Source organism: Moschus berezovskii, chromosome 4 (genome assembly GCF_049115385.1).
Source record: "Moschus berezovskii isolate FMDL1 chromosome 4, NW_MosBer_1.0, whole genome shotgun sequence".
NCBI classification, from domain to species: Eukaryota; Metazoa; Chordata; class Mammalia; order Artiodactyla; family Moschidae; genus Moschus; species Moschus berezovskii.
The window spans coordinates 97,846,138-97,871,000 of record NC_142463.1 but is presented as its reverse complement, the minus strand read 5'-3'; the positions used below and the strand labels follow the sequence as shown (position 1 = coordinate 97,871,000).

General features: G+C 41.2%; 1 protein-coding gene across 1 annotated transcript in view; it reads left to right on the top strand.

Annotated features, from left to right (window-relative positions):
- The window catches only part of SPAG17 (sperm associated antigen 17), a 269,667-nt gene that overhangs the window by 48,284 nt on the left and 196,520 nt on the right, over positions 1-24,863 (top strand). Inside the window, exon 4 of the mRNA XM_055403672.2 lies at positions 18,169-18,300. Coding sequence (XP_055259647.2) covers positions 18,169-18,300 — 132 coding nt within the window. The remainder of the gene's footprint in view (positions 1-18,168; positions 18,301-24,863) is intronic.

The following is a 24,863-nucleotide window of genomic DNA, read 5'->3' as shown; positions in this document are numbered from 1 at the left end:
TTTGTGCTGCTGCTGCTGCTGCTAAGTCACTTCAGTCGTGTCCAACTCTGTGTGACCTCATAGACGGAAGCCCACCAGGCTCCCCCGTCCCTGGGATTCTCCAGGCAAGAACACTGGAGTGGGTTGCCATTTCCTTCTCCAATGTGTGAAAGTGGAAAGTGAAAAGTGAAAGTGGAAAGTGAAAAGTGAAAGTGAAGTTGCTCAGTCGTGTTCAACCCTTAGCGACCCCACAGACTGCAGCCTACCAGGCTCCTCCATCCATGGGATTTTCTAGGCAAGAGTACTGGAGTGGCTTGCCATTGCCTTCTCCGGATTATTTGTGCTAGCCTTTATCAAGTCTTTATTTGAAAAAGACAAACTCAGTCTGGGCTCACTCACTCATTGGGAAATATTTAATTAGATTATATTGAAGAAGATAGAGTTGCATAATTAGTTTAGTTATTCTCAAGCATCACAGTATTATTCTTCCATTTATTGCTGGAGCTGCAGAGAGACAGAGCACAGGCTAATAACATGTAACCTAGTCACAGGCCACCACTGCTGAGTCCTAATTTATGAGGAGCTAGTCTTGTATTACATTCTCAAGGATTCATTTTAGGAATATTATTGAGAGGGGGAAAAAGGATAGATCCTATCTGGATTTAATGCAAGGGGCTAATATATTACTTTTTGTTAACTACTAAAACTTCAAGGACTGACAGCAAATTTCTGATTTGCTTCTCCCCTCATAAAATGTCTGCTTTGAATTATGCAGAAAGAATTCTTCTTCCTGCCAACTTGTTTCAATCCCCTGTACAAAACCATCCACAGAACATTGTCAGGGGTTTCCTATAGAGGTTCATTTCAGGATTCCTCAGTCACTGGAGGAACACGTAACATACACACTCAGACACACACACGTATTTTCTCCCCTTTCTGGAGCAAGCAAAGGAACATGTATTGGACTAGTAAAGTCTGTGTATGGTACTTTCTGAAAGCAGAGACAAGGGTGAGTCATCGGATGGTAGAGGTCTGAGAGTCCTGTTTTATGTATGCAGGCCCGCCCTGTGTGTAGGTGGAGCGGGCAGTTGCCCTGTGATGTGATTTAAGAGGTGCTGGAAGTTCTGCCTGTCCAAAAACAGCCCCCGCAACGCCTGAGTTCAGGCATAGTGTCTGTAAAACCCTGGTTCAGATGAAATGAAACTGCCTTTTCAGAATGTTAACCCATTATACCATTTTCCTAGCAGCATGTGTTTATTTATCAGAAATAAAGGCTGGGCCCTTGAGGGGATTTTCACTTGTGCAGGGACAGTGGGGGAAGGAGCTAACAGGATCCCAGGCTTTGGGTAAGGATGTGAGTCCCCAGAAATAATTTCTGCATCACCGCTGAGTGAGTTTGTTGAAACAGCCTCTTCCACATTCATTCAGACAGTCTTTTTTGAATCAATATTTTATGGAACATGGCATTTTATCAAACAGGCAATGCTTTTTACTGGGACCTTATTAGCAATAATAATAACAACTCACATTTGGAAGATGCCTTTGCGAGTATAAAATAGTTTCACACACGATGTCAGATTTGATCGAAACAGTATTGTAAGGCTGACTTATCTTTTATTATTCTCCAGTAGCAAATGAGCCAAGAGTTTCAGAGAGGTTAAGAGACTTGCCCTGTGCCCACAACAGAGCCCCGTGTTGGAACCTAGACTCCAAATTCAGGGTTCACCCTGTTGCTTCAAGCTCTTTGAGACATAATCTCCACAGTCGAGGAGCTAACAGTTAAATCTAACAAGCTTATTAGTTCATCTGAACAAAAGAGCCAGCTCTGGGAGTTTTCCCTAGTGCCCCTACTGAGAAAGTGTTTCTCCCTGGTCTGAAAAGTTTCTAAAAGGACTGTGCCAAACACAGGCTTCTGAGGGCATGCATTTGGCTTCAGACATTTGAGTTAGGCTTTGTCAGTCATTTGCATCATTCCCAAGGCTAAAGACATTCCCCACTTAGAATACTGACCCCTCTGCACAAAGCTGTAAAATGGAATAAACCGATTATATAGGAAAAATAAAAATACGAATTGGCAGATATTAACTTAGGATTTTCTCTAGAACCCTTTGAGTAGATAAAAAATCAGGGTGGAACTTGATCAGGCATGACAAAGTGACTGTAAATCTAGAATTTCTGTATCAAGTCACATCTACCTTGCACCATAAGCAAACACATGCATCTCCATCACTGTAGGTGATGAAGCCAGTTTTGTCACAGCGCTAGCTCATTCTTTTTCAGTTTACACTCCTTCACCAAGTGCACCAAGTTAAATATAATTATATAGAATTTAGGTTTAGATGTTCCCATTTCACAGCCAAATATCCCTGTTCAAATGGCATCTCTTTTGTGAAATCTCCTTGGATTCTTGTAGGCAAAGTTCGTCTTGCTGTGTTGTATTGTGGTTGTTTGTTTTTATCTGACTCCTCCTGCTTCGTAGTGAACGGCATAAGCATTAGAGGACATGTGTTATTCATTACTAAAACCCCAGTGCTCTAGGCTAGCAATCCCAAGTTATTTTCATCACATATCCCATCAGTTTAAAAAAAAAAAAAACTGAGCATTTTTTCCATGTATGTTCTGTGTGTATACAGAGAGAGAGGTATGTACAAGAATACAAATTGCAAATATCATAGAACATTCTCCAAAAGAAAAAAAAAGTATTTTTGCCCTCCTGGTGGATAGTCTTGCACATGCCCAGGGCTGCATTTGGAAACCGAAGCCACTGATTTTCACTCTTTGGCAGGACACAATAAATGTTTGTGCAAGGGGTCTGTGGAATGAGTCTCTGGAATATCAGGCCCTTCCCCTGACACCAGTCACTTTCTCAATTAGTGAACTGGCTCCAAGTGCCTTCCCAGCTTCTGAGCACTCTGGCTTGGCAAGAGGAGGGCTGGCTGGATGTCAGACACACTGGCTGTTGCAGGGTGCCCTTACACAAGGGACATCCCACACGATGTTAGTGAAGGGCTGTGTGATTTGAATGCTGATTCTTTCATTCATCATGTATTGTATTGGCTGTTTACCATGTGCCCATCACAAAGTTAATTTCACCCTTCAACCCAAAAGATGGAGATGGAAATGAGCAATTCTATTACCATGTGATAACAAAGAAGTTGTTAAAAGTGCATTGAGTGCACAGAGCAATGCCTAAATCTTTCTAAAGTTTTGGAGGAAAGGTTTTAGGGAAATGGCTAGAAAGCTGAACAGGGAATTTATGAAGTATTGAAGGAGGAAGGGAAATTCTAGGCACAGGAATCAGCCCAGGCAAAATCAGGCTGATATATACACAGCATAGCATAATCAACAAACTCCAAACAGAGGGCATCCCGGAAGGATAGGAGGGAAAGTGGAAGCAGCAGCTAGGCATGAGGCTGGACAGGTGTGTCAGGGCCAGGTCATCAAGGACTTGGTGTGACCTGCTAAGGAGTGAAAACTTTATCCTTTCAGTATAGAAGCCTTTGAAGAATACTGGGCTGGAAAGTAATGTGAGAGGTGAACATATTAGAATCAGCGTGCTGGAAAAATTATGCAAGAGGATGGAGGGGTGGCACTGTTTAAAAGTCTGTATAGCATTTACATTTTATATTTTATTTATTAGCTGTTTTATTATGAAAGTAACAGGTCGCGGAGAGTCAGACACGACTGAGCGACTGAACTGAACTGAACTGAACACATGTTAAGTGTAGAAAATTTGGGAAACGTAGAAAGAGCGTAGCCCATATAGTGGTAAGTACTTAGGTATATGTAGACTACTCCACCATTCAGAGATGTATACTTATTTTTAAAAAAAAAGGAATTTAATATACTTTCTATCATATCCTTTTCACATATTATGACATTAGCCTCTTTCTAAAACCATATCCAGTATCTACATAATATTAATAGAAAGTCTATTCAGTAATTCATTTAACCACTCCCCCTTTTGCTAAATTTAGACTGTTTACCAATAGTTAGGACCCTGATTGTTTCCTTATGGAACATTTCAGGAAGTAGAAATACTGAATCAAAGTATGTAAATCTTTGTAAGACTCTTGACACACATTGTCAGAATGCGTTGGAGACAATTTGTGCCAATTCCCATTCCTTCTAACAGTTCCAATTTAACCACACCTCTGCAACATTGTATTTTTTTTATCTTAATCAAATATGATAAACAAAAACTTGTTAAGGTTGAATATTTAATCATATTTTTATTGGCTGTGCTTTGTAATTATGGAATTCATTAAAGCAAAATGATTATGTAATTTCATTTTCAAATTTCTTGTGATAATGGGAGGAGACCCGCTGTTGTCAAAATTCAGAACAGGGAATATTTGCTTTAAGTGATTTCAAAGCAGATTTTAGATGCTATGAGGGGTACAGAAAGAAGGAAGCCATCATCAGAGCCCTGACCAAGCTCAAGGCCCATTGCACAAGAAGGACACACATGCAAGACTGCTGATAAAGGCACACCTGAAGGAGGAGCCTGGTTGAAAATATGAACAGGGACCGAGGATTGGGACCAGGGAGAATGGTGTCAGATGGGGATCTGGGAAGGTATTTGCAGGAAGGTCTTTGGTATGAGTCTCTCCGATTTCTAACCTCTTCTTGCCATCTTGTGTTAGTGGTCCTCAAAGTGGGGAGACTCAGAATCACCTGGAAAACTCATTTAAAAATGCCTATTCGAGATCTCAACCACAGTGATGGGGGTCAGGGGCATCTTCAGACAAGTCCAGGAACACACCTTCTCAACAAGCATCCAGGTACTTCCAAGCCTGTGCTTGAAGACATACAGTCTCACCTATGTCCACATGCTATTCACAGGGTCAGGAAAGAGGCCATCCTTCTCAAGGATGAACTCTCTCCAGCTATACTCTGCCTCTCCCTTACCACCCACCCAGAACTGTACAGCGGACCCACTTATCCTCTCCCCTCCTCACACTCTCCGTTGTCCAATGTTCATCCATCCATCCATTCTTTCATTTTGAGCACGTGTACCAGGTACTATTGAAGTTGGAGGGACAGAAGTACCATCAAAGTGTTTAGGATATTTACATCCTCCAATCTGTTGAGTTCTGCCAAAGTAACAGTAATCTGAGAAGAGCCAGAGAATGTCCATGTTTTGCTCATTCCCTTGCTCATCAAGGCAGATGGTACTGCTTGCCAATCCACTTCTTGGTCTATAGCCTCTGAGCAAATTAGAACACCTCTGACCAGCCTACATGCCTCCAGCACTAGAAGCAAATGACAGTCTAACAAAGCTGGAAGCTGAATGTACAGAGACACACCTTATAATCACTCTGTGTATGTGTGTGTGTGTGTGTGTGTTTTAAGTCTCTGTTAATTTGAAGGCATGAATTTCACCATATTGGTACAAGGTTGGTCACCGTACTTATAACTTCTCAAGAAAAAAATTATAATTGGCTTAAACAAAAGGAGGGAGTATACTAGCTTGTATAACTAGAAGTCTAGACAGGTTTTGGGGTCATCTTTAGCCCATGGGCTTAAACCCCACTTACAGTGTCTATGAGGAATAACCCTTCCCCCATCTATGTGGTGACCCATTTCCCAGGGAGGTGGGATGGTTGCAGCCTTCTCCCAAAGCTCTGTCCTGACTGAGGAGGTAGGATCTGGCCACCCCAGGAAACCACTTATATCCCATTGGGCTGAAGTAGGTCACAAGCTCATCCTGAAACAATCCTGGACCAGGGAGCTTAGGATTATTTCTAGTGCACAGGGGTCCACCCCTGGAACAGCAAGTCCCCAGAGGGATCTGTTTTTCAAGTATCTTTAGTTCAAAATAATTCTTATCCCAAAATAGTATAGTCTGCCACCCTTCAGAGCTATTTTAGGACTGAGGGCTCCCAGTCTCAGATTCCCACTAGGTCTCAGGAGAAAAAAAGAAATACAGCTCTTTAGAGTGGAGGCACCAGGTAAAGACAAAATAAGTAAGAGAGTCAAGAGTATTTAAACTTAAAAAAAAAAAAGTTACAAAGCTCTCCATCCCTCCAGCTAAGATGGGGACTGGGTACAGAGATGGGGGAGGGGCTGGGATACTAGATGGGAGCTCAGTGACTCCAGCTCCAGGGTAAAAAGGCTTCTGTGAGGCCATAGAATGTGGTCATGAAGAACAGGACCTTGGATCCAGGTAACCTGAGTTCAAATCCCACAGCCACTACTTATGTGATTGCCAGGCCTCAGTTTCTTTATCTGTAAAATGGGATGATGAGTCACCACCTCAAAGGGAAAGTGAGAATTAAATGTTAGACTATCTAAAGTGCAAAAGTGCATGCGTGCTAAGTCGTTTCAGTCATGTCTGACTCTGCGACCCTATGGACTGTAGCCCACCAGGCTCCTCTGTCCACAGGATTCTCCAGGCAAGAATACTGGAGTAGGTTACCATGCCCTCCTCCAGGGGATCTTCCTGATCCAGGGATCGAACCCACATCTCTTACATCTTCTGCATTGGCAGGCAGGTTCTGTACCACTAGCACCACTTGTGAAGTCCATCTAAAGTGCAATCCTTAAATTATTTTAGTGCTATTGTTGGAACAGTCCTTATGTGGCACATAGTGTGTGCTGTGTAACCATTGGTGTGTTACTCTGCCTGAGGACCTGCTGATACTTGCAATCTACTCGTGGAGCTTTATGATAGTAGCTATGAACATTGAAAAACACCTACTTTCAAATCAAGGAAGAAATAACTCCAAAGACTATTTTAAAATTATTTAATGACATATGCATAAGATTCTGTGTAGGGGTGGAGAAAGATAAATCAGATTAGTATCTGCCCTTCCAAGCTCCTAGAGATTACAAACCCTGGACACAAGTAACTCTGGTACAAGAGAGCTGACTCCCTTAGGGAAGGTTCAAAAAATCAGAAGGTTGTTCAGTTTTAGCTTTCACTACAAGCTGAAAGAACCAAGAATGACATCAGAGGGATGGGAGCATCTTGGGACTGAGGGAAAAAGTTTAATCTAAAAAATGAAAATTACCATGGTAATAGTTTCATATGTTAGTAATGCACACCTGAAGCTAATATATATCTGAACTTGTCACCATCCTTCCCCAGGTTATCACAGTTTCACGTGCCTGTATATACCGTGCAGGTATACAAAAACCCAGACACTCCTTAATGAAAAGGGGGGGCTTTGCTTGTGTCCTTCTTTGGAAGAGTAACCCCAACAAAGACTTCTAAGATAAGTCCTGTGCTTTTTGGCATGTGCAAACTCAAGTACACATCTCCCTCGGGAAATTCATCACATTTCAAATTATACATGTCTGTTAGAGCATAGATCTGTTCTACCGTCCATGTATTTGTTATTCCTGCTTCTGACACTTCCTTGCGGCCCCAAGGAGGTCTTAATCCCTGTCAGATGTTATTATGTTACCGACTTTTATGTAGTCTTGAAAGGGGTTGTTTATTTAGTTTCAGTGACTCCTTGTTACTGCCAAATATTATTTCATTTCAGCACAGATGTAAAGGGTCCAATGACTGGAATTACTTTACAGCCCTGACATTGTCGAGAGATGGATACCAGTTTAATTATGGACAGCTGAAAATGATCCAGGAGTCACCTGCTCTGGATATTTATCATCATTAAGAACTTCTCACTAAGCTGTGGTCTGAGCCCTTTCATAACGTTCCGGTTGTGAGACAGACAGGATGATCTATATGGAACCTAGGTCTTCCGTCACCTTGAAATTTATGTAGGGACAGCTTCGTATTGCTTGATTATTTTCTTTTCCTCTGCTCAAAGTGAGAAAATGTTTTTCAGTCATTCCTCTTCCTTTTCTTTCCTCTTTCTCTGTCCCTCTCCATCGCCTTCTCTCACTGCTAACCCTGCTCCTTCCAGCTGTTTTTCCAATTATGCCTCATTGGAAATTATTCATTACTTAAAGAATGTGAGCTGGATAGACTTGACACATAAAGGATCAAGTAATGCAGTGAAGCTGGCACTCAGTAAAGGCAGGAGGAATGAAGGAGGGAAGAGAGTGGAGGGAACAGAAAGGAAGCTGAGGAGTTGCAGAACACGCAGATCATTCCTCCCTCTAGTTTCAGAAGAAATTGAGAATAGCAGACTTCCTCCTCCTCTCCCCTCTCCCATTACACACTCCCATTATGCACCATAATGAAATCTATTTTTACACCTTTTGGTTTTATCTCTGCTTTCTCTAAATGGACCTCGATCTGTCCTTGTCAGAACAGAGAAAGGGTTAAGTGAAAGGCACATCCAGGTTACCACTATCTGGTAACAGGTTAAGGTCCCCTTCTGCCTGCCCAAATGCATATTGCTCCACTCCTTTTCTCTCTCCCCCAACCTGAACTGAAAGGTCTTCAAGAATTCTAATCCTGCTCTGGACACAAGCATAAGAACAGTAAGAGCTCGTTTTAGTGAGGGTTTTCTGAGTGTATATCATTCACCTAAGTCTTGCTAGGCCTTTCTGTGCGTTATTGCATTCAACTCTCAATATCGTCTTGTGAAATAAGCACTCTTCATATCCTCTTCATGTACATCCGTGGTTCTCAACCAGGGATGTTTTTGTTCCCTGGGGAAAGTTGGCACTCTCTGGATATAACTTTGCTTGTCACCATTGGGGTAGCCAGAGGATGCGGTAAAAACAGCCTCCAGTGAACACAAAATCCTCCTGCAATGAAGAATTGCCTGGCCTTCATTGTCAACAGTGCCACCGTTGAAAAACCCGGATGTAGCTTAAAAATCTGAGGTTTAAAGGCATTGAGGAATTTTCCCAAGGCTACCCAGTGGTATTATTTGAGAAGACTGGAATATAAATCCAGCCTGTGCTTCTGTACTACGCTGCCCATGTGCAGTTGTGGCTTCAGCAGCTGGTTCATCATCCCTTGAACCCAAGGACCTAAATTCCCAGCAGGAATCTTTTCCTATGAGGGAATCTCTATATAAGTGGCTCTTTTCAGTTATTTGAAATCACCTGCTCATCCATCCTTTTCCTCAAATATTTAGAATCAGTCCCACCTAAAGCACCTTTCACTCACCTTTCACTCTAAACATTGAAAATTCTGTGAAACACACACACACACGAACACACTTACACTGGGGCAGTACGTCCTCTGACTTTGTCATTTTATAAGTATATATAGCATATATAGGGCTTCTCAGGTGGCTCAGTGGTAAAGTATCCACCTGCCAATGCAGAAGACACAGGAGACATGGGTTTGATCCCTGGGTTGGGAAGATCCCCTGGAGGAGGAAACGGCAACCCACTCCAGTATTCTTGCTTGGGAAATCCCATGGACAGAGGAGCCTGGTGGGCTGGAGTCCATGAGGTCTCAAAGAGACAGACACAATTGGGTGAATGAACATGTACACGCATAGCATATATAAGACAAAAGCACAATACACAAGCAGCAAAATTTGAAGATGTCACATAAAGTTACAGTTTACTTTGATGAAAATATAGATGCATATTCTGACATGTGTTATTGATAAACATAAAAACTTGTGTCAGAGAAGGCAATGGCACCCCACTCCAGTACTCTTGCCTGGGAAATCCCATGGATGGAGGAGCCTGGGAGGCTGAAGTCCGTGGGGTCGCTAAGAGTTGGACACGACTGAGTGACTTCACTTTCACTGTTCACTTTCATGCATTGGAGAAGGAAATGGCAACCCACTCCAGTGTTCTTGCCTGAAGAGTCCCAGGGACAGAGGAACCTGGTGGGCTGCCGTCTATGGGGTCTCACAGAGTCGGACACGACTGACATGACGCAGCAGCAGCAGCAGCAAGAACTTGTGTTCTGCAGGATAATTAGCTAGAGATGGTAAATAACCAACTGTATTCCTTTTAAGGTGCCAATTAGAGATGTTTTCTAAAAAAAGTTTTCTCTTTTTTTTCTAAAAAAGTTTTCTCTTTTTACCAATTCTTCATACCTGCTGTCTCAGTTTTGCCAGTGTTTGTATAAACTATCTTTTAATGTTCTTTACCATCCCCAAAGGCAGCTGAACACATAGACACACATACTTGTGCTCACATGCGTATACACTTCCACAGACGTACACACGAATACATTCAGGCACAGACACGAGCATGCACACACACACTCAGACACAATCATGCACAGACAAGTCCCAGGTCTTACTTCCCTGAGCAGTTTCCTTGCCTGTATTCCTCCCCACAGCACAGAGCTGCTGTCTTGCTGGTTTTCTGCCCCACCCACCCTCTCATCCTCTCAGATGCTCCTCCTCTGACCCTGCTCCCAAACTTATTTCCATTTTCCCTGCACAGTCCTTCCCCTACAGACCTAGTTGTGGAGCATCAGAACTCCAGGCAGCGAAACTTGAGGGTGGGTGCAGGGGAAGCTAGTCATGGCCGGAAGGCTGCTGTCACACTGCAGTCTTCTGGGGGCACAAAAGCGAAACTATATTCATCCTCAGAGCCAGCCTCAGGCATTTAAGGCTTTCAGGTGAAAGACAGTAGTCACCTCCCACCCTAAATTCTCAGTTGTCACACCTATTACTTATTGCTTGACATTATATCATCAGTCGGAGAAGGCAATGGCAAGCCACTCCAGTACTCTTGCCTAGAAAATCCCATGGATGGAGGAGCCTGGTGGGCTGCAGTCGGTGGGGTCACTAAGGGTCGGACACGACTGAGCAACTTCACTTTCACTTTTCACTTTCACACATTGGAGAAGGAAATGGCAACCCACTCCAGTGTTCTTGCCTGGAGAATCCCAGGGACGGGGGAGCCTGGTGGGCTGCTGTCTATGGGGTCGCACAGAGTTGGACACGACTGAAGCGACTTAGCAGCAGCAGCAGCATATCATCAGTTCCTTGTCCCTTTCATTCTATAACTAAAGGATAAAACCTTATAATACAACTTACTCACTGGTATAGTAAAATTCATTCAGAGTGAGTCACTAAGTCAAATCTTTTCTGTTTTAGTGGCAGGAGGGATTTAGAAAGCAAAAAGGCACTCTGTATCTTTCTAAATTATGCCTCAGGCAAGTCCTGCTTATCCTCACCTGTTCAAGGGTGTATTTCTTAAATGAGCAGAAAAACTATCTTAGCCTGGAAGTCATAAATTTCCATTACCTTTCTCTGGGTAATATCTGAGTGTACCATTATATTTAATAATGCATATGAGTATTCCTACATTAATAAACTTTGCCAAGGATGGTGCCATAAGTATATCTTTTCTTTCCGTTTTAAGGGTAAAATCAAAGGGAAAAAGTGGTGGGATGATTAAATGAGCATTATTTTATTTATTGAAGTATAGTTGATTTACAATATTGTATTAGTTTCAGGTATACAGCAAAGTGATATATATATATATATATATATAATTATTTTCTAGTATAGGTCATAATAAGATGTGAAATATATTTCCCTGTGCTTATACAATAAATCCTTGTTGTCTTAAATAATCATAATTTTAAATGAAATAGTAATTTTTCCACTTTTTATTGCAGCACAGACATGTCCTGACCAAAACAGAAGCCCCGAGCTACACATGGCTATTTACATTTTAGTTTTAAATAAAATTGAAAATTCAGTTCCTCAGTCACACTAGCAGTATTCAAGTGCTCAATACCAGTCAGTGGCTGGTGGCTCTTCTGTCGTACAATACTGATAAAGAACATTTCCACCATCACAGATCTGTCAGCATGAATATAGACAAAAGTTAGAGAATATCCAGTTAACAGGGTCCTTGTGGGAGCAGATCCTTGCATAGAGTGGTGGAAACAAGAATGCTGCTAACTTTTCAGACGTCAATTTGAAAGTATCAATAAATATTTAAAATACACATGAGCTTAATAGAAAAAAAAAACTGGAATTACCGAAATGTCCGTCAGTTGGGAACTGGTTAAGTAAATGACCAAACACCCATACAACAGAAGTTTATGCCAATAATTTTAAAATGCATAAGCAAACAATACATGTCAGCATAGAAAGCTGTCCTGGCTACCTGTGGTTGTAAAAACACAAACCACCTGACAATATTAATTAATTAATTAATAGTGTGATACTATTTGTATTAAAATATAAAAAGATATATGTCTATATTTGCATAGGAAATTATTTTAAGACAAGAATTGGTCAATGGAATGGAGGAGTTGGGGAAGCATTATTTTCCACTGTATGTCCTCCTGGTACTGTTTGGACTTCGTACCATGATAAGGAAGGGTTATACTTAAGTCATGCATTGAAGAAATGAGAGAAACGAGAGAATGTGATACCAAATGAATGAATGAATGAAAAAACAAATGAACAAATAAAATTAGCATGTGAAAGACCTATTTGCTCAGCCCTGGGCTAGTCTGGACTGAGTCAGGTTTATGGATCCTGTTCCTATTTGCTGAGGTCTTTACATCTCCAAACCAACCCTAAGTCACTGATGCAGGAATAATGGGTTAAATGTGAAATCATGCCTTATGCATTTCTACAGCTACTCTAACAAATACCATGGACACTCAAAGAAGACCCTGAAACCAAGAGATTTTTAGCAGAAAGGGTGACTATTTGGAACTCTTGGAGGGAAAGTCTTCCCTCACCTTATGCCTCTCCCATCACCCCTCCCTTCTCTGCCAACATAAGCACCTTTCCCTTGTCCCCACCACCTCCTCGTGGCTTGCTCCAGGCAAGGGAAATGCAGATCCAAAGTCTTACCCTTCCTTAGAACTCACCTGGATTGAACATGCAGCAAGTTAAGCAACAGTGCAAGCTGCTTCATATGCCTTCTTGTAAGCACACCAGGGAAGCCAGGCAGCAGATCTGTAGACCCATAGAAGTCCCCTCTATCTATCTATCATATATACACACAAACATAGATGCATATGTTTATATGTATACATACATTTGCACACATGCATACATTTGGCTCTCCTGGGAACCTGTGGAACAGTTCTAAGTGTTGTCCAGACTGATGCCGTGCTTACTGCTAATGTGGGGAGGATCCTCAGAGCAGGATGAAGAGCAGGGGGGAGGGCACTGGTGGCTGTGGGTGGGCCTGATCCCCAGGCAAGCAAAGAATTTGGCTCATTTGCTGTGTTTTTGTTGAATCAGATCATTAAACAGTAAATATGACCTAAATCTTTGAGGCAGGCCAGTGAGATAGAGTGAAACGCTTTTATTTCTTAGTGTGCTCAAAATCACAAACCTCCCAGAAGACAAGGGGCATCCACCCTCAGAATCAGACCTTCACACAGTAAGACACAGATGTGTCTTCCTGCCTCGGCTGCACTCTTTGAAGCTAAATTTCCTCCACTAGACTTTTCCAGAACCGAGCACCTCGGGCACCTTGACCCGGACATCCCCCACAGCCCTGGCAGGCCCCATGGCCTGGCCTGAGTAGGTATAGGAGTCACATACAGGCCTTGTCTGGCAACAGTTTTTCTCTATTTAACAAGTCTCACTTGCCCATAAGACTCATCTTTTAAGTTTCTGACTCATGTCAAGCTCATTTGTTTGGTATTTTGACTTGATGAGTACCCAGATTTTAACCCAAAATGGCAACCCACTCCAGTGTTCTTGCCTGGAGAATCCCGGGGACGGGGGAGCCTGGTGGGCTTCCATCTATGGGGTCACACAGAGTCAGACACGACTGAAGTGACTTAGCAGTAGCAGTAGCAGGACTTTTTCTGACTAGTTCTAGAAACGGGATTTTATCTAATTACAGCACAGCTCTGATCAGCTCACTGTGCCATTTTTCTCTTGTATCCCTCATCCTCCCAAGACCAACAGCCCTTACCGTCTTACCTCCCCAACACACACACACACACACACAGACGTACAGAAATACACACACACAGATACACAGGTGTACATACAGAGAGAAAGGGTGACTATTTGGAACTCTTGGAGGGAAAGTCTTCCCTCACCTTATGCCTCTCCCATCACCCCTCCCTTCTCTGCCAACATAAGCACCTTTCCCTTGTCCCCACCACCTCCTCGTGGCTTGCTCCAGGCAAGGGAAATGCAGATCCAAAGTCTTACCCTTCCTTAGAACTCACCTGGATTGAACATGCAGCAAGTTAAGCAACAGTGCAAGCTGCTTCATATGCCTTCTTGTAAGCACACCAGGGAAGCCAGGCAGCAGATCTGTAGACCCATAGAAGTCCCCTCTATCTATCTATCATATATACACACAAACATAGATGCATATGTTTATATGTATACATACATTTGCACACATGCATACATTTGGCTCTCCTGGGAACCTGTGGAACAGTTCTAAGTGTTGTCCAGACTGATGCCGTGCTTACTGCTAATGTGGGGAGGATCCTCAGAGCAGGATGAAGAGCAGGGGGGAGGGCACTGGTGGCTGTGGGTGGGCCTGATCCCCAGGCAAGCAAAGAATTTGGCTCATTTGGTGTGTTTTTGTTGAATCAGATCATTAAACAGTAAATATGACCTAAATCTTTGAGGCAGGCCAGTGAGATAGAGTGAAACGCTTTTATTTCTTAGTGTGCTCAAAATCACAAACCTCCCAGAAGACAAGGGGCATCCACCCTCAGAATCAGACCTTCACACAGTAAGACACAGATGTGTCTTCCTGCCTCGGCTGCACTCTTTGAAGCTAAATTTCCTCCACTAGACTTTTCCAGAACCGAGCACCTCGGGCACCTTGACCCGGACATCCCCCACAGCCCTGGCAGGCCCCATGGCCTGGCCTGAGTAGGTATAGGAGTCACATACAGGCCTTGCCTGGCAACAGTTTTTCTCTATTTAACAAGTCTCACTTGCCCATAAGACTCATCTTTTAAGTTTCTGACTCATGTCAAGCTCATTTGTTTGGTATTTTGACTTGATGAGTACCCAGATTTTAACCCAAAATGGCAACCCACTCCAGTGTTCTTGCCTGGAGAATCCCGGGGACGGGGGAGCCTGGTGGGCTTCCATCTATGGGGTCACACAGAGTCAGACACGACTGAAGTGACTTAGCAGTAGCAGTAGCAGGACTTTTTCTGACTAGTTCTAGAAACGGGATTTTATCTAATTACAGCACAGCTCTGATCAGCTCACTGTGCCATTTTTCTCTTGTATCCCTCATCCTCCCAAGACCAACAGCCCTTACCGTCTTACCTCCCCAACACACACACACACACACACAGACGTACAGAAATACACACACACAGATACACAGGTGTACATACAGAGAGACACACAGATACACACACACACACACATTGCTAGATACTGGAAAAGTGTTTGCCATTCAGTTTTGTCTGACTCTTTGCTACCCCACGGTCTCTCCACAGAATTCTGCAGGCAAGAATGCTAGAGTGGGTTGCCATTCCATTCTCCAGGGTATCTTCCCAATCCAGGGATCGAACTCAGGTCTCCTGCATTGCAGGCAGATTCTTCACCATCTGAGCTACCAGGGAAGCCCAGATACTAGACAAGGAATGCTTAAAATTCTGAAAGGTTGAAATTTTGATTATTACTTCAGTTACTACAAGTGAGGGAAGAGAGGGGAGCTTTTCTCAAACGTTACTCGAAAAACTGCACCACCTTTTAAAATCTACATCTTCTGCACATATTTTTTTTCTTCCTTCCAAGACTTACCCTTCAGACAAAGGTTTCTAAGGATTGTTTTTCATCTGAGATCCAATTCCTGGTGGGTGGAAGCGTGAACTACAAGGTGTGAGAAGAAAGACTTTTCAGTAGAAATTCATTTATAAATAATTTTCTGTTTCTACCTCTCCTGAGGATGACCCACATACCATAAACATTTTCAGTCTAAGATTTTTTTCAGAAGAGACTTTCAGTTACTTTAATTATCCCCAGGAGTCACATGATCATTCCCTTTGGGAGAAGCACAGAGAGACAGTGGCACGTGTGGGAGTCACATCTCTTCCAGAAAGGACAAGTTTGTTGGTTGCTCATGATGCCACGTGCACTGCTAGGTGCTTCTCCAGGAGTGTGGGCATCAGCATTGAGTCTGCCTCCAACTGGGCCTGTTCAGGGAGGAGGACGCTTCCTTGGGACCCGCCCTGCCACTACTCTTATGGGCTCTGTGTCCGTGAGAACCCGGGTGCCCTGCAGCTCCTCATCTCCCCATTTCACAGGAGGATGTCATTCTTATTTTGAGGCTCTGCCAGCTTTTTGTTTTAAATCCAGCTCTCTAGACAGCTTTTTGATGAACCAGAAATAACATTTATGGCCTGAAAAATGCCTTTCTCTTGGGAAGTTTTGTTGTGCTTTGAGTACATTTTAACACCGTGAGGTAACATTCACAGGGACATGGGGATAAAAAGCAATTCCAGAGACATCCCATCCATCACCGTGACGCCAGGCAGGCTTCACCCACACCACCCCAGACGTAGGTAAATATCCTGTTTTCACAGATCATCAGGAAAAGAGACCCAGGCCAGTGTTGACTTCCCTTCAACGCTGTCATTATATTTGTATCACAAGGAAACACCCCATGCTAGACTGCTCTGAGCCTTACAAACTCAGAGCTGTATATTTTGAACCAGATGTCACAAAGAAGCCTGATTGTCGGCACACTGTTTAGCTGGTATTGAAACATACCATTTCAAACCAGATACACCTACCCTTGAGATTGGAACCAATCAGATTGCTTTCATTTTATGTGTAACTAACTGTCCAGCCCCTCAGGATTCCCTTCTCTCTCGAGTCTGGTCATCATTAAATGGTGAAGTTCTGCAGGTGTACCCTTATGTTTTCCAGCTCCCAGAAATCACAGCCATCATGTCCCTTTCCCTAAATCGTGTTAGCAGGAGCAGAACTGCCATAAAAAGCAAAGAGCTCTGTTTCATGAAGGGTGTTTGCTTAGACACACGCAAAGCTTTCTGACATTTGGTCTGTTCCGTTAGTTTTTGGAAACAGCAGCTTTAAAGGAGTCCTCCCCCTGGCTTTCCCCTCCCGCGATGCAAGGCAGGAAACCCCGATGTGGTCTCGAGGCGGTCCAATTACATTTTGGCTTATGATAATCCGCAGGGCCATCTGCAGTTAGAAGCGAAATAGCCATCTCCCTTCCTTTCAGCTATTTCCCTTGGCAAAGTGAAAAGTCCTAAGGATCCGGATCGGTCAGGAAAGCCCTGACCAAGGACTGGTATGAACCTCAGACAAGACGCAGCCTGATGAGATGCAGTGTGCGCCGTCATTGTCTGAGACGGGAGGCTCTGAAATTGACACCATATGCGCCCTGAGGAGTAATTGCTCCAAGGGGGGAGAAAAGCAACATGTCAGAACATTTTAGTAACACCTAATTCATCCCGAGGTTATAAATAAATCTGGTGCTTGCTTAAAAACAAAAGTCGAGAAACACTTTGACTAGATTACTTTCGTGACAGTGCTTCCGGCCGCGGTGAACTTTATTAGGGAGACAACATGAAGAAAGAGAAACACGTAACAACTTTTTATGGTATATTTTACATGATTTTATTTTTTTTGCAGTAAATAAAGTGGTTATAGGGCTCCAAGGAAAAGGGCCCAGATGTTAGAGTTGTGTGAAATTTAGGGGAAACAAGCTGTAAAAAGCACAGCTATAAAACAGGCTGTCCGTGCCACACATCTGGACAATACAGCTGTATGTTCCTAGTGGCTGTCGTCACCCAAAGAAAACTCAATAACCTTATTTCACCCCAATTAGGCTGCATACCAACAGGATCAACATTAAATTGCGAGGGAGCGGGGGTAGGGGAGCAACATTCACATGGCGCCTCTGTGTCAAACAGCTTTTATCTTTCATTTGACTTTGGTCACCAAGAAATAAAAGACTGCTAACATAGCCATTTCCATTATTATAAAACCCTACTTAATTTATAGCATCCTAATAAGTCAAGGTTTGACAGTTTGGGCTATTGGCTGTGCCAAACAATAGACTTTCTGTAGCATGAGACTGACCCGTCGGCCATCCTGACACCGAGCCCCGCCTGTCTGTCCTCCACCCGTCTTTGGGAGTCTGAGTCTAGCATCATCATGGGAAGACCTTATTGGAAAAAGTTCATTTTCAGACAACCCAATATATTTAGAGTAGAGGGTAAATACCTCTCTTTATGGCATTGGGGCATTTTTCCCTAACTTTTTTGGCCAGCATGGAGGCACCTTTGCAATAAGACAAATATTACAAAACTCAGAATACCATTTTGTCTTTTCATCACTGACAGACATGCCAAAGGTTATAAAATGCCACTTTCCTAATAATTGTGTTTCTTCATAGGTGTTAACAGCAGCAAAAGCAATTATGGACAGCGGAGAGAAATTAACCTCACCACTGATAGGGAAACTCTTGAAATTTCAGCTTCTTCAGATTAAGTTGAAAGACCAACAGCGACGGGAAAGTGAGAAGAAGGTACTGGGCGGGCAACGGTGGGTTTTCTAAACACAGCAAGAGTGATTGAGCCGCAGCCAGGTTCTCTGAGGCACTTCCTCTCTCCGTAAGCCTGCCACGAAGTGTTACCTAGCACGTGTAACTGTCACCTCAACTTTTTAGGGGAAAAGTCTATCCAAAGAGCTATTGGAGGAATTACATTTTCTCAAAGACAAACCCATTAAAAATAAGTTCCCCTGAAATGCGACAATATTCCAGGGCATGTGGCTGAGGTCATTTTTATGGTAGCCTGTTGATATGCTAGGAACAAATTAAGGAACCAGAGGAGAGACATAGAGTCAGGAGAATATAAAAAGGTGAGAAAAACCCGTAAAGTGAGGGTCTAACTATTTTAAATATTTTACCCGGTATTCAATGGAGTACTTATTAAAATAGTAGGCTACATCTGTACCTTCCTAGTAATCTAAATATTTCAGCAGCAATCCATCACTTCTACTCCTGTATTATATACCTGATTATTTCTTCACATATAGATTTTTCATTTGCATATGAAGTCAATCTGTGTGTTTTCCAAAGATTTGTATTTTTCATCTGAAAAAAAATATTTTAAAGTCCTTTTTGCAAAGTGATGCCAGTTGCAAACCCATTTGCTATTTAACCTATGTCAAAATGAGAAATGTTTTTCTTATTTTCCAAATTATGCTGAAATATTTTTGGAAAATCAAATGCTTCTATATGCACATGTGTAATAAGTATGTGTGCATGTGTTTGTATGAAATGCATTTATAAGTAAATTGTTTCTTTATGCCTCTAAATGGGAGAGGCAAAACAAAGTCATGGAAGAAAAAAAGAGAAAAGTGAACACATTCCAATAATACCTACTTCCTGTTTGTAAGACCCTTCCCCAAATTTGGCTTTCCTCTTTGCACTGAACTCTTTTTTTTTTGTACTGAACTCTTGACAGGATAATCACCGAAAAAAAATAATAATGCCACCTTATATTTGTAATAAAGGGCTTTATATTTTTCAAAGAGATTCCCTATTTAGCCTCTTACTAGGGTGATATATATTGTTCCCAGGAAAATTCTACTTATATGGACACAGTTGATGGTACAGTTTTCCATCTATATGAAGCTCTTTCTATTGGGTACAGGAGATTTGTACCTTAAGCAATACTCAGGGAACTCAGGGATGTTAAGACTGGGCAGAAGAGAAATTGGAAAATTTGAAACTAGTATAGAAACAGCTTTTCTTGGCTTTTTAAAATTCCAGTGTCACATGGGAATCTGAATTATAAAAAGTAGACTGTGAGTTCTCCGAAAATTCTTACACTTTTTGTTAGCTTTGTGCTTTCCCACAGCACCTACAAATGTAAGTTACTTGCTGAGTGTCGATTTACTTGTTTACTCCCTGTTTTAAGTCAGTAGTTGTTTGTGATAGGAGTAGGTTTTAGATTTCAGTTAACAAATTTTAAGTAACAATAAATGGGTTATCCTGGAAGCTGAGGAATTTTTAAAGCTAACAGTATAAAATTATTTCTGCACTGTTATTGTTTTGAAATGTGAACAAAATAATAATGCAGTTATGAAATTCTTAAGATACAGAAATAATCTTTTTGTTGAAAATTTAAGAGTCTTAAGGAATTGGGGGTTGAATTTTAGATTTATAAAAAAAAAGTAATAGATGCATAAGAGAACTCTTTGAGCAATTAAGAGACAACAATTACATAATCTAATCGGTATCTTCATTAGATTGGATTCCCAAAACACCAACCCCAAATCTCTGAGTTGAAACCACACAAGTCAGTGCTAAATAAATGGATGAAAACTGAAAGGAAGGGAGTACTCTCCAGAAAAGTTATCTCAGTGAAGACAAGACTAAGGGAGTTGTTGGAGGGGTGATATAATCGATGTTCATTTCAACAACGCTGCCCAGCAGGTCACTTAGAACAATTGAGGTTAATGCTTGTCAGCCAGGGAATTTGAGCAGAAAGCAAAATAAGTATAAAGCATGAAAACTGACGCTACGTTGTAGATTAGAAAATGAAAAAAAGAAAAGAGGACTTTATCCAATTTCTTCTTTCTGAACCCCAGGTGAGATTCTGAGATTCCTGCAAGAGGAGTGACTCTCTCTTTAGCTTTTTAACATCAACATGAAATATATATAGTTGCTTTCTCTCAAATATTAGTTATATGCTTCTTGTACAACCTAGAGTGTTTTGTTTCTTCTTTGTTGAATCTTTGGAATTGCATTTTTTAAAAGGAATGCTTGACAATTATTCATAGCAGTAGTCATAGAAAATACTAGGGAGACTATGTGGACAAAAAAGAGATAATATAATTAGGTCCCTGTCCTTTTTCTCCAATGGAAAAAAATGTAATGTACACTACATATTTGATTCTGTTTTAACCATCTATGCTTAATAATATTGTTCCAATAGCCAGATACAGTAAAAATATCATTATTTTAGATTCCACCACTTTTAATCATTAACATTGCATTTTCTTTGTCTGTGAAGAAAGTATGTTGGATAATTAATATTATAAAAAATAATACAAGGAAGATATTTCTTAGAAGAACAGTTTAGAACCCTTTAGCGTTTGAATCTCTAGGAGACAAATTCCTGTCTCTAATTGTTAAGAAAGTTGAATATATTTTGAAACTTTTATCTGTTTGGAAACATCTTGTTGGTTATTTCCAAACATGCATATCATGAAGAAAATATACTTTATTTCTAGAAATGTATTTTAACATTTCAGAACTTCTGAATATGATTCTTTCATATAATTAATCCCAAATTAGATTTTATTTTATCTTAAAATCTGAATGGGAGAATGTTTTGTTTGAAAATGAATTTTCCTTGCACACATCATTATCTGAACATTTATTGTGCATTTCTAGTTATATCGTTATCAATTTATTGTTAATTGTTAGTTTGACAAACATTTATGGAAACAAGCATTTAGAGAAACAAACTACTGGGACATATATTTTCATAAGGTTCATTATAATTTTAAAATAATTGGTTTCTATTCTGAACCATGTTTTAATTTAGTCATTATCTGAATATTACAAAATTATTCACATTTTTACTTCTTTTTAATTACAAATTTTAGGTTATATATTAATTATAAGCATTTTAAAAACCAAAACACTTCATTGTGAATCAAAATATTTAAAATATATTGAGAATTCAAAATATTTAAAATATATTGAGAATTCAGCTAAAAGAAAACATTTAAATGGCTATAAGACAAACAAAAAAATTAACTAATTAAATAATCAACCAAACTAAATGTAGTCTATGCATCTGAGTTGAGTTCAGAACCTTTGGATAGGTTTTGGGGAAAGATCCAAATGTATTCTAACTGTGCTTTTAAGTTGTGAATTCAAATAACCAGTTCATATTTTCTTAGCTAATTTTGGCATATCTTTTATATAAAAGCAGAGCAGTTCTTTCTCTTTCTGACTTATCTACTTAGTACAAGCTGCCTTATTTTTCAGTGTCCTAGAACTGAAGAGAAGGAGGACATGCAGTGAAGAATATGGACAGCTGGTATTGGTAAACTTTTCTTAAAACAACTCAAAATTAAAAGCACCCAAATTTGATAAGATATCATGAAGAAGCCCAAACAGCCCAGAACCTGTTCCAAAGGACTGACAAAGAGAAATTAAGATAACTTTCACTGACGTTTTCCAGCTTACTCCAGTTAAAACCCCGAAACACTGGAAACCAGCCAATGTAATGCCATTTTGTATGTGTGTTTTGTTTTAAAAGAAAGGCCATAGGGACATACCAGGAAATTACAGGCTGGTTAGTTTTGATTCAGTTGTGGTTAAAATCTTCAGAAACTATTTTAAGAAATCAAACAGAGGAAGAGCAGAAAGTCAGTTTAGAGGGACCCATGTGGTTTCCGGAAAGGAATAACTTGCCTCACTAACTGCATGGAATTCTTTGAGGCTGGATTATCGAAATGAGGATACTACCAACAGAACTGTTGGATCTGAAGAGCTACAAAATTCAGTGATTCAGGGTAAATCATGTATGATTCCTTGGCGGTTTATCTGTAAACTAGAGCAGCACTTTCCTAATTGGGATGCTATTAATTAATGAAACCATTTACAGACTTTGGGGAAAATGTAAAGAAATATACATATTTAAAATAGAGTCGTATTTTGTAATACAAATAGCTACAGTTACAGGAGCTAATAATAGTAATTAGCTACTATTATGGTCTGCTTGGCACTATGCTTAAGTTGTTTACATTTGTTGATTACCGGGAGAAATATTAATAACCTCAGATATGCAGATGACACCACCCTTATGGCAGAAAGCGAAGAGGAACTCAAAAGCCTCTTGATGAAAGTGAAAGAGTGAAAAAGTTGGCTTGAAGCTCAACATTCAGAAAACTAAGATCATGGCATCTGGTCCCATCACTTCATGGGAAATAGATGGGGAAACAGTGGAAACAGTGTGAGACTTCATTTTGGGGGGTTCCAAAATCACTGCGGATGCTGATTGCAGCCATGAAATTAAAAGACGCTTACTCCTTGGGAGGAAAATTATGACCAACCTAGATAGGATATTAAAAAGCAGAGACATTACTTTGCCAACAAAGGTCCGTCTAGTCAAGGCTATGGTTTTTCCCGTGGTCATGTATGGATGTGAGAATTGGACTGTGAAGAAAGCTAATCGCCAAAGAATTGATGCTTTTGAACTGTGGTGTTGGAAAAGACTCTTGAAAGTCCCTTGGACTGCAAGGAGATCCAACCAGTCCATTCTAAAGGAGATCAATCCTGGGTGTTCATTGGAAGGACTGATGTTAAAGCTGAAGCTCCAATATTTTGGCCACCTCATGCGAAGAGTTGACTCACTGGAAAAGACTCTGATGCTGGGAGGGATTGGGGGCAGGAGGAGAAGGGGACAACAGAGAATGAGATGGCTGGATGGCATCACCGACTCTGTGGACATGAGTTTGAGTGAACTCCGGGAGTTGGTGATGGACGGGGAGGCCTGGCGTGCTGTGATTCATGGGGTCGCAGAGAATCGGACACGACTGAGCGACTGAACTGAACTGAACTGAACTGATGAGGTACAGAGTATTATTCTCGATTTGCAGATGGCAAAACTGAGGGTGTGAAAAGTTAAGTAAATTTCCAGTGGCTGAATGGAGATGGAGCTGGGATTTAAATCTAGAACTGTCAGACTCTAAGATCATGTTCTTAACCACTGTGCAAACCCCTTCTGTGTCTCAGTAATTATGCAAAATAGAACTTTTGGCTGGCAATCAGTAGAGAACTTCCCAGAAATGCCTCATTATAGGAGCGAATGACTACTCAGTGGGATCTACCAACTCGCTAATTACACTGCATACAAATGGTAAAAATCCCACCTGCCAACACGAAAGACATAAGAGACACAGATTCTATCTCTGGGTCGGGAAGATCCCCAGCCCACTCCAGTATTCTTGCCTGGAGAATCCCATGGACAGAGAAGCCTGGTAAGCTATGGTCCATAGGCTCGCATAGAGTCAGACACAACTGAAGCGACTTAGCATGCACGCACAACATTCTGAGGTTAAGTGGGGGAACTGCTCAAAGAAACCACCAATTCCCAAGGGAATCCTGACTTCTTATCCAATCTCACCACCCACCCACCCCCACCCGCCCAGATATGAGTTCGTCTCTGGGGGAATCTCTTAGAACCAGATTTCCTGGGATTCCTCCAAACGTCCTCAGCCCTTCTCTCTTCCCTTCTGGATGTAGGATAGCACTGGCTGAATCACAAAGGATCCTGCAGGAGACAGACATCAGATAGACATCAGACCTACCCACTACCACCACCACCACACAGACATGGCTATGTTCTGATTCTGTGGGTGAAGAATTACACTCTGAAGGTGGCACTATGGCACCTCAGGACTTTGTGCAATCTCTGGATTGTATCATTTGGTCAAGTGAACCCAGGACACTTGTAGGCTTACCTTTCTTACACCTCAGCAGTTCTCTAGGAAAGCAAGGTCCTGACTCAATCCCATGCGTTGTATTTTCTGTTTGGCAGGCATGCAGGGAGGGCAAAGAAATAGAAAGTATAGAAAAGGAATAACAAAATGTTCATAATACCACAACCCTATTACAACTAATGTTAACATTTTGGTATATTTGCTTTGTTTCTTTCTATGGATGTGTTTCTTTACACAGCTGTAATATTTTAAAAGATTTTTAATCCAGTTTTATTTCAATTTATACCACAATTTTTTCTCATTACCACAACATCCACACCTACCATTGTTATTGGCTACGTGACATTCTATTGACTACCATACTTAAAATTCCTTTATTGTTCATCATCTCCATTATTTCTGTATTCTTTCATAATAAATAATTCATGATGAACAATCTCATAAAATTCTTCATATTTTGGATAATTTCCTTAGTATAGGTTCATGTGTGTATTTGTTGCTTAGTTGTGTCTAACTCTTTATTATCCAATGAACTGTAGCCTGCCAGACTCCTCTGTCCATGGGATTTCCCAGGCAATAATACTGGAGTGGGAGGCCATTTGCTTATCCAGGGGATCTTCC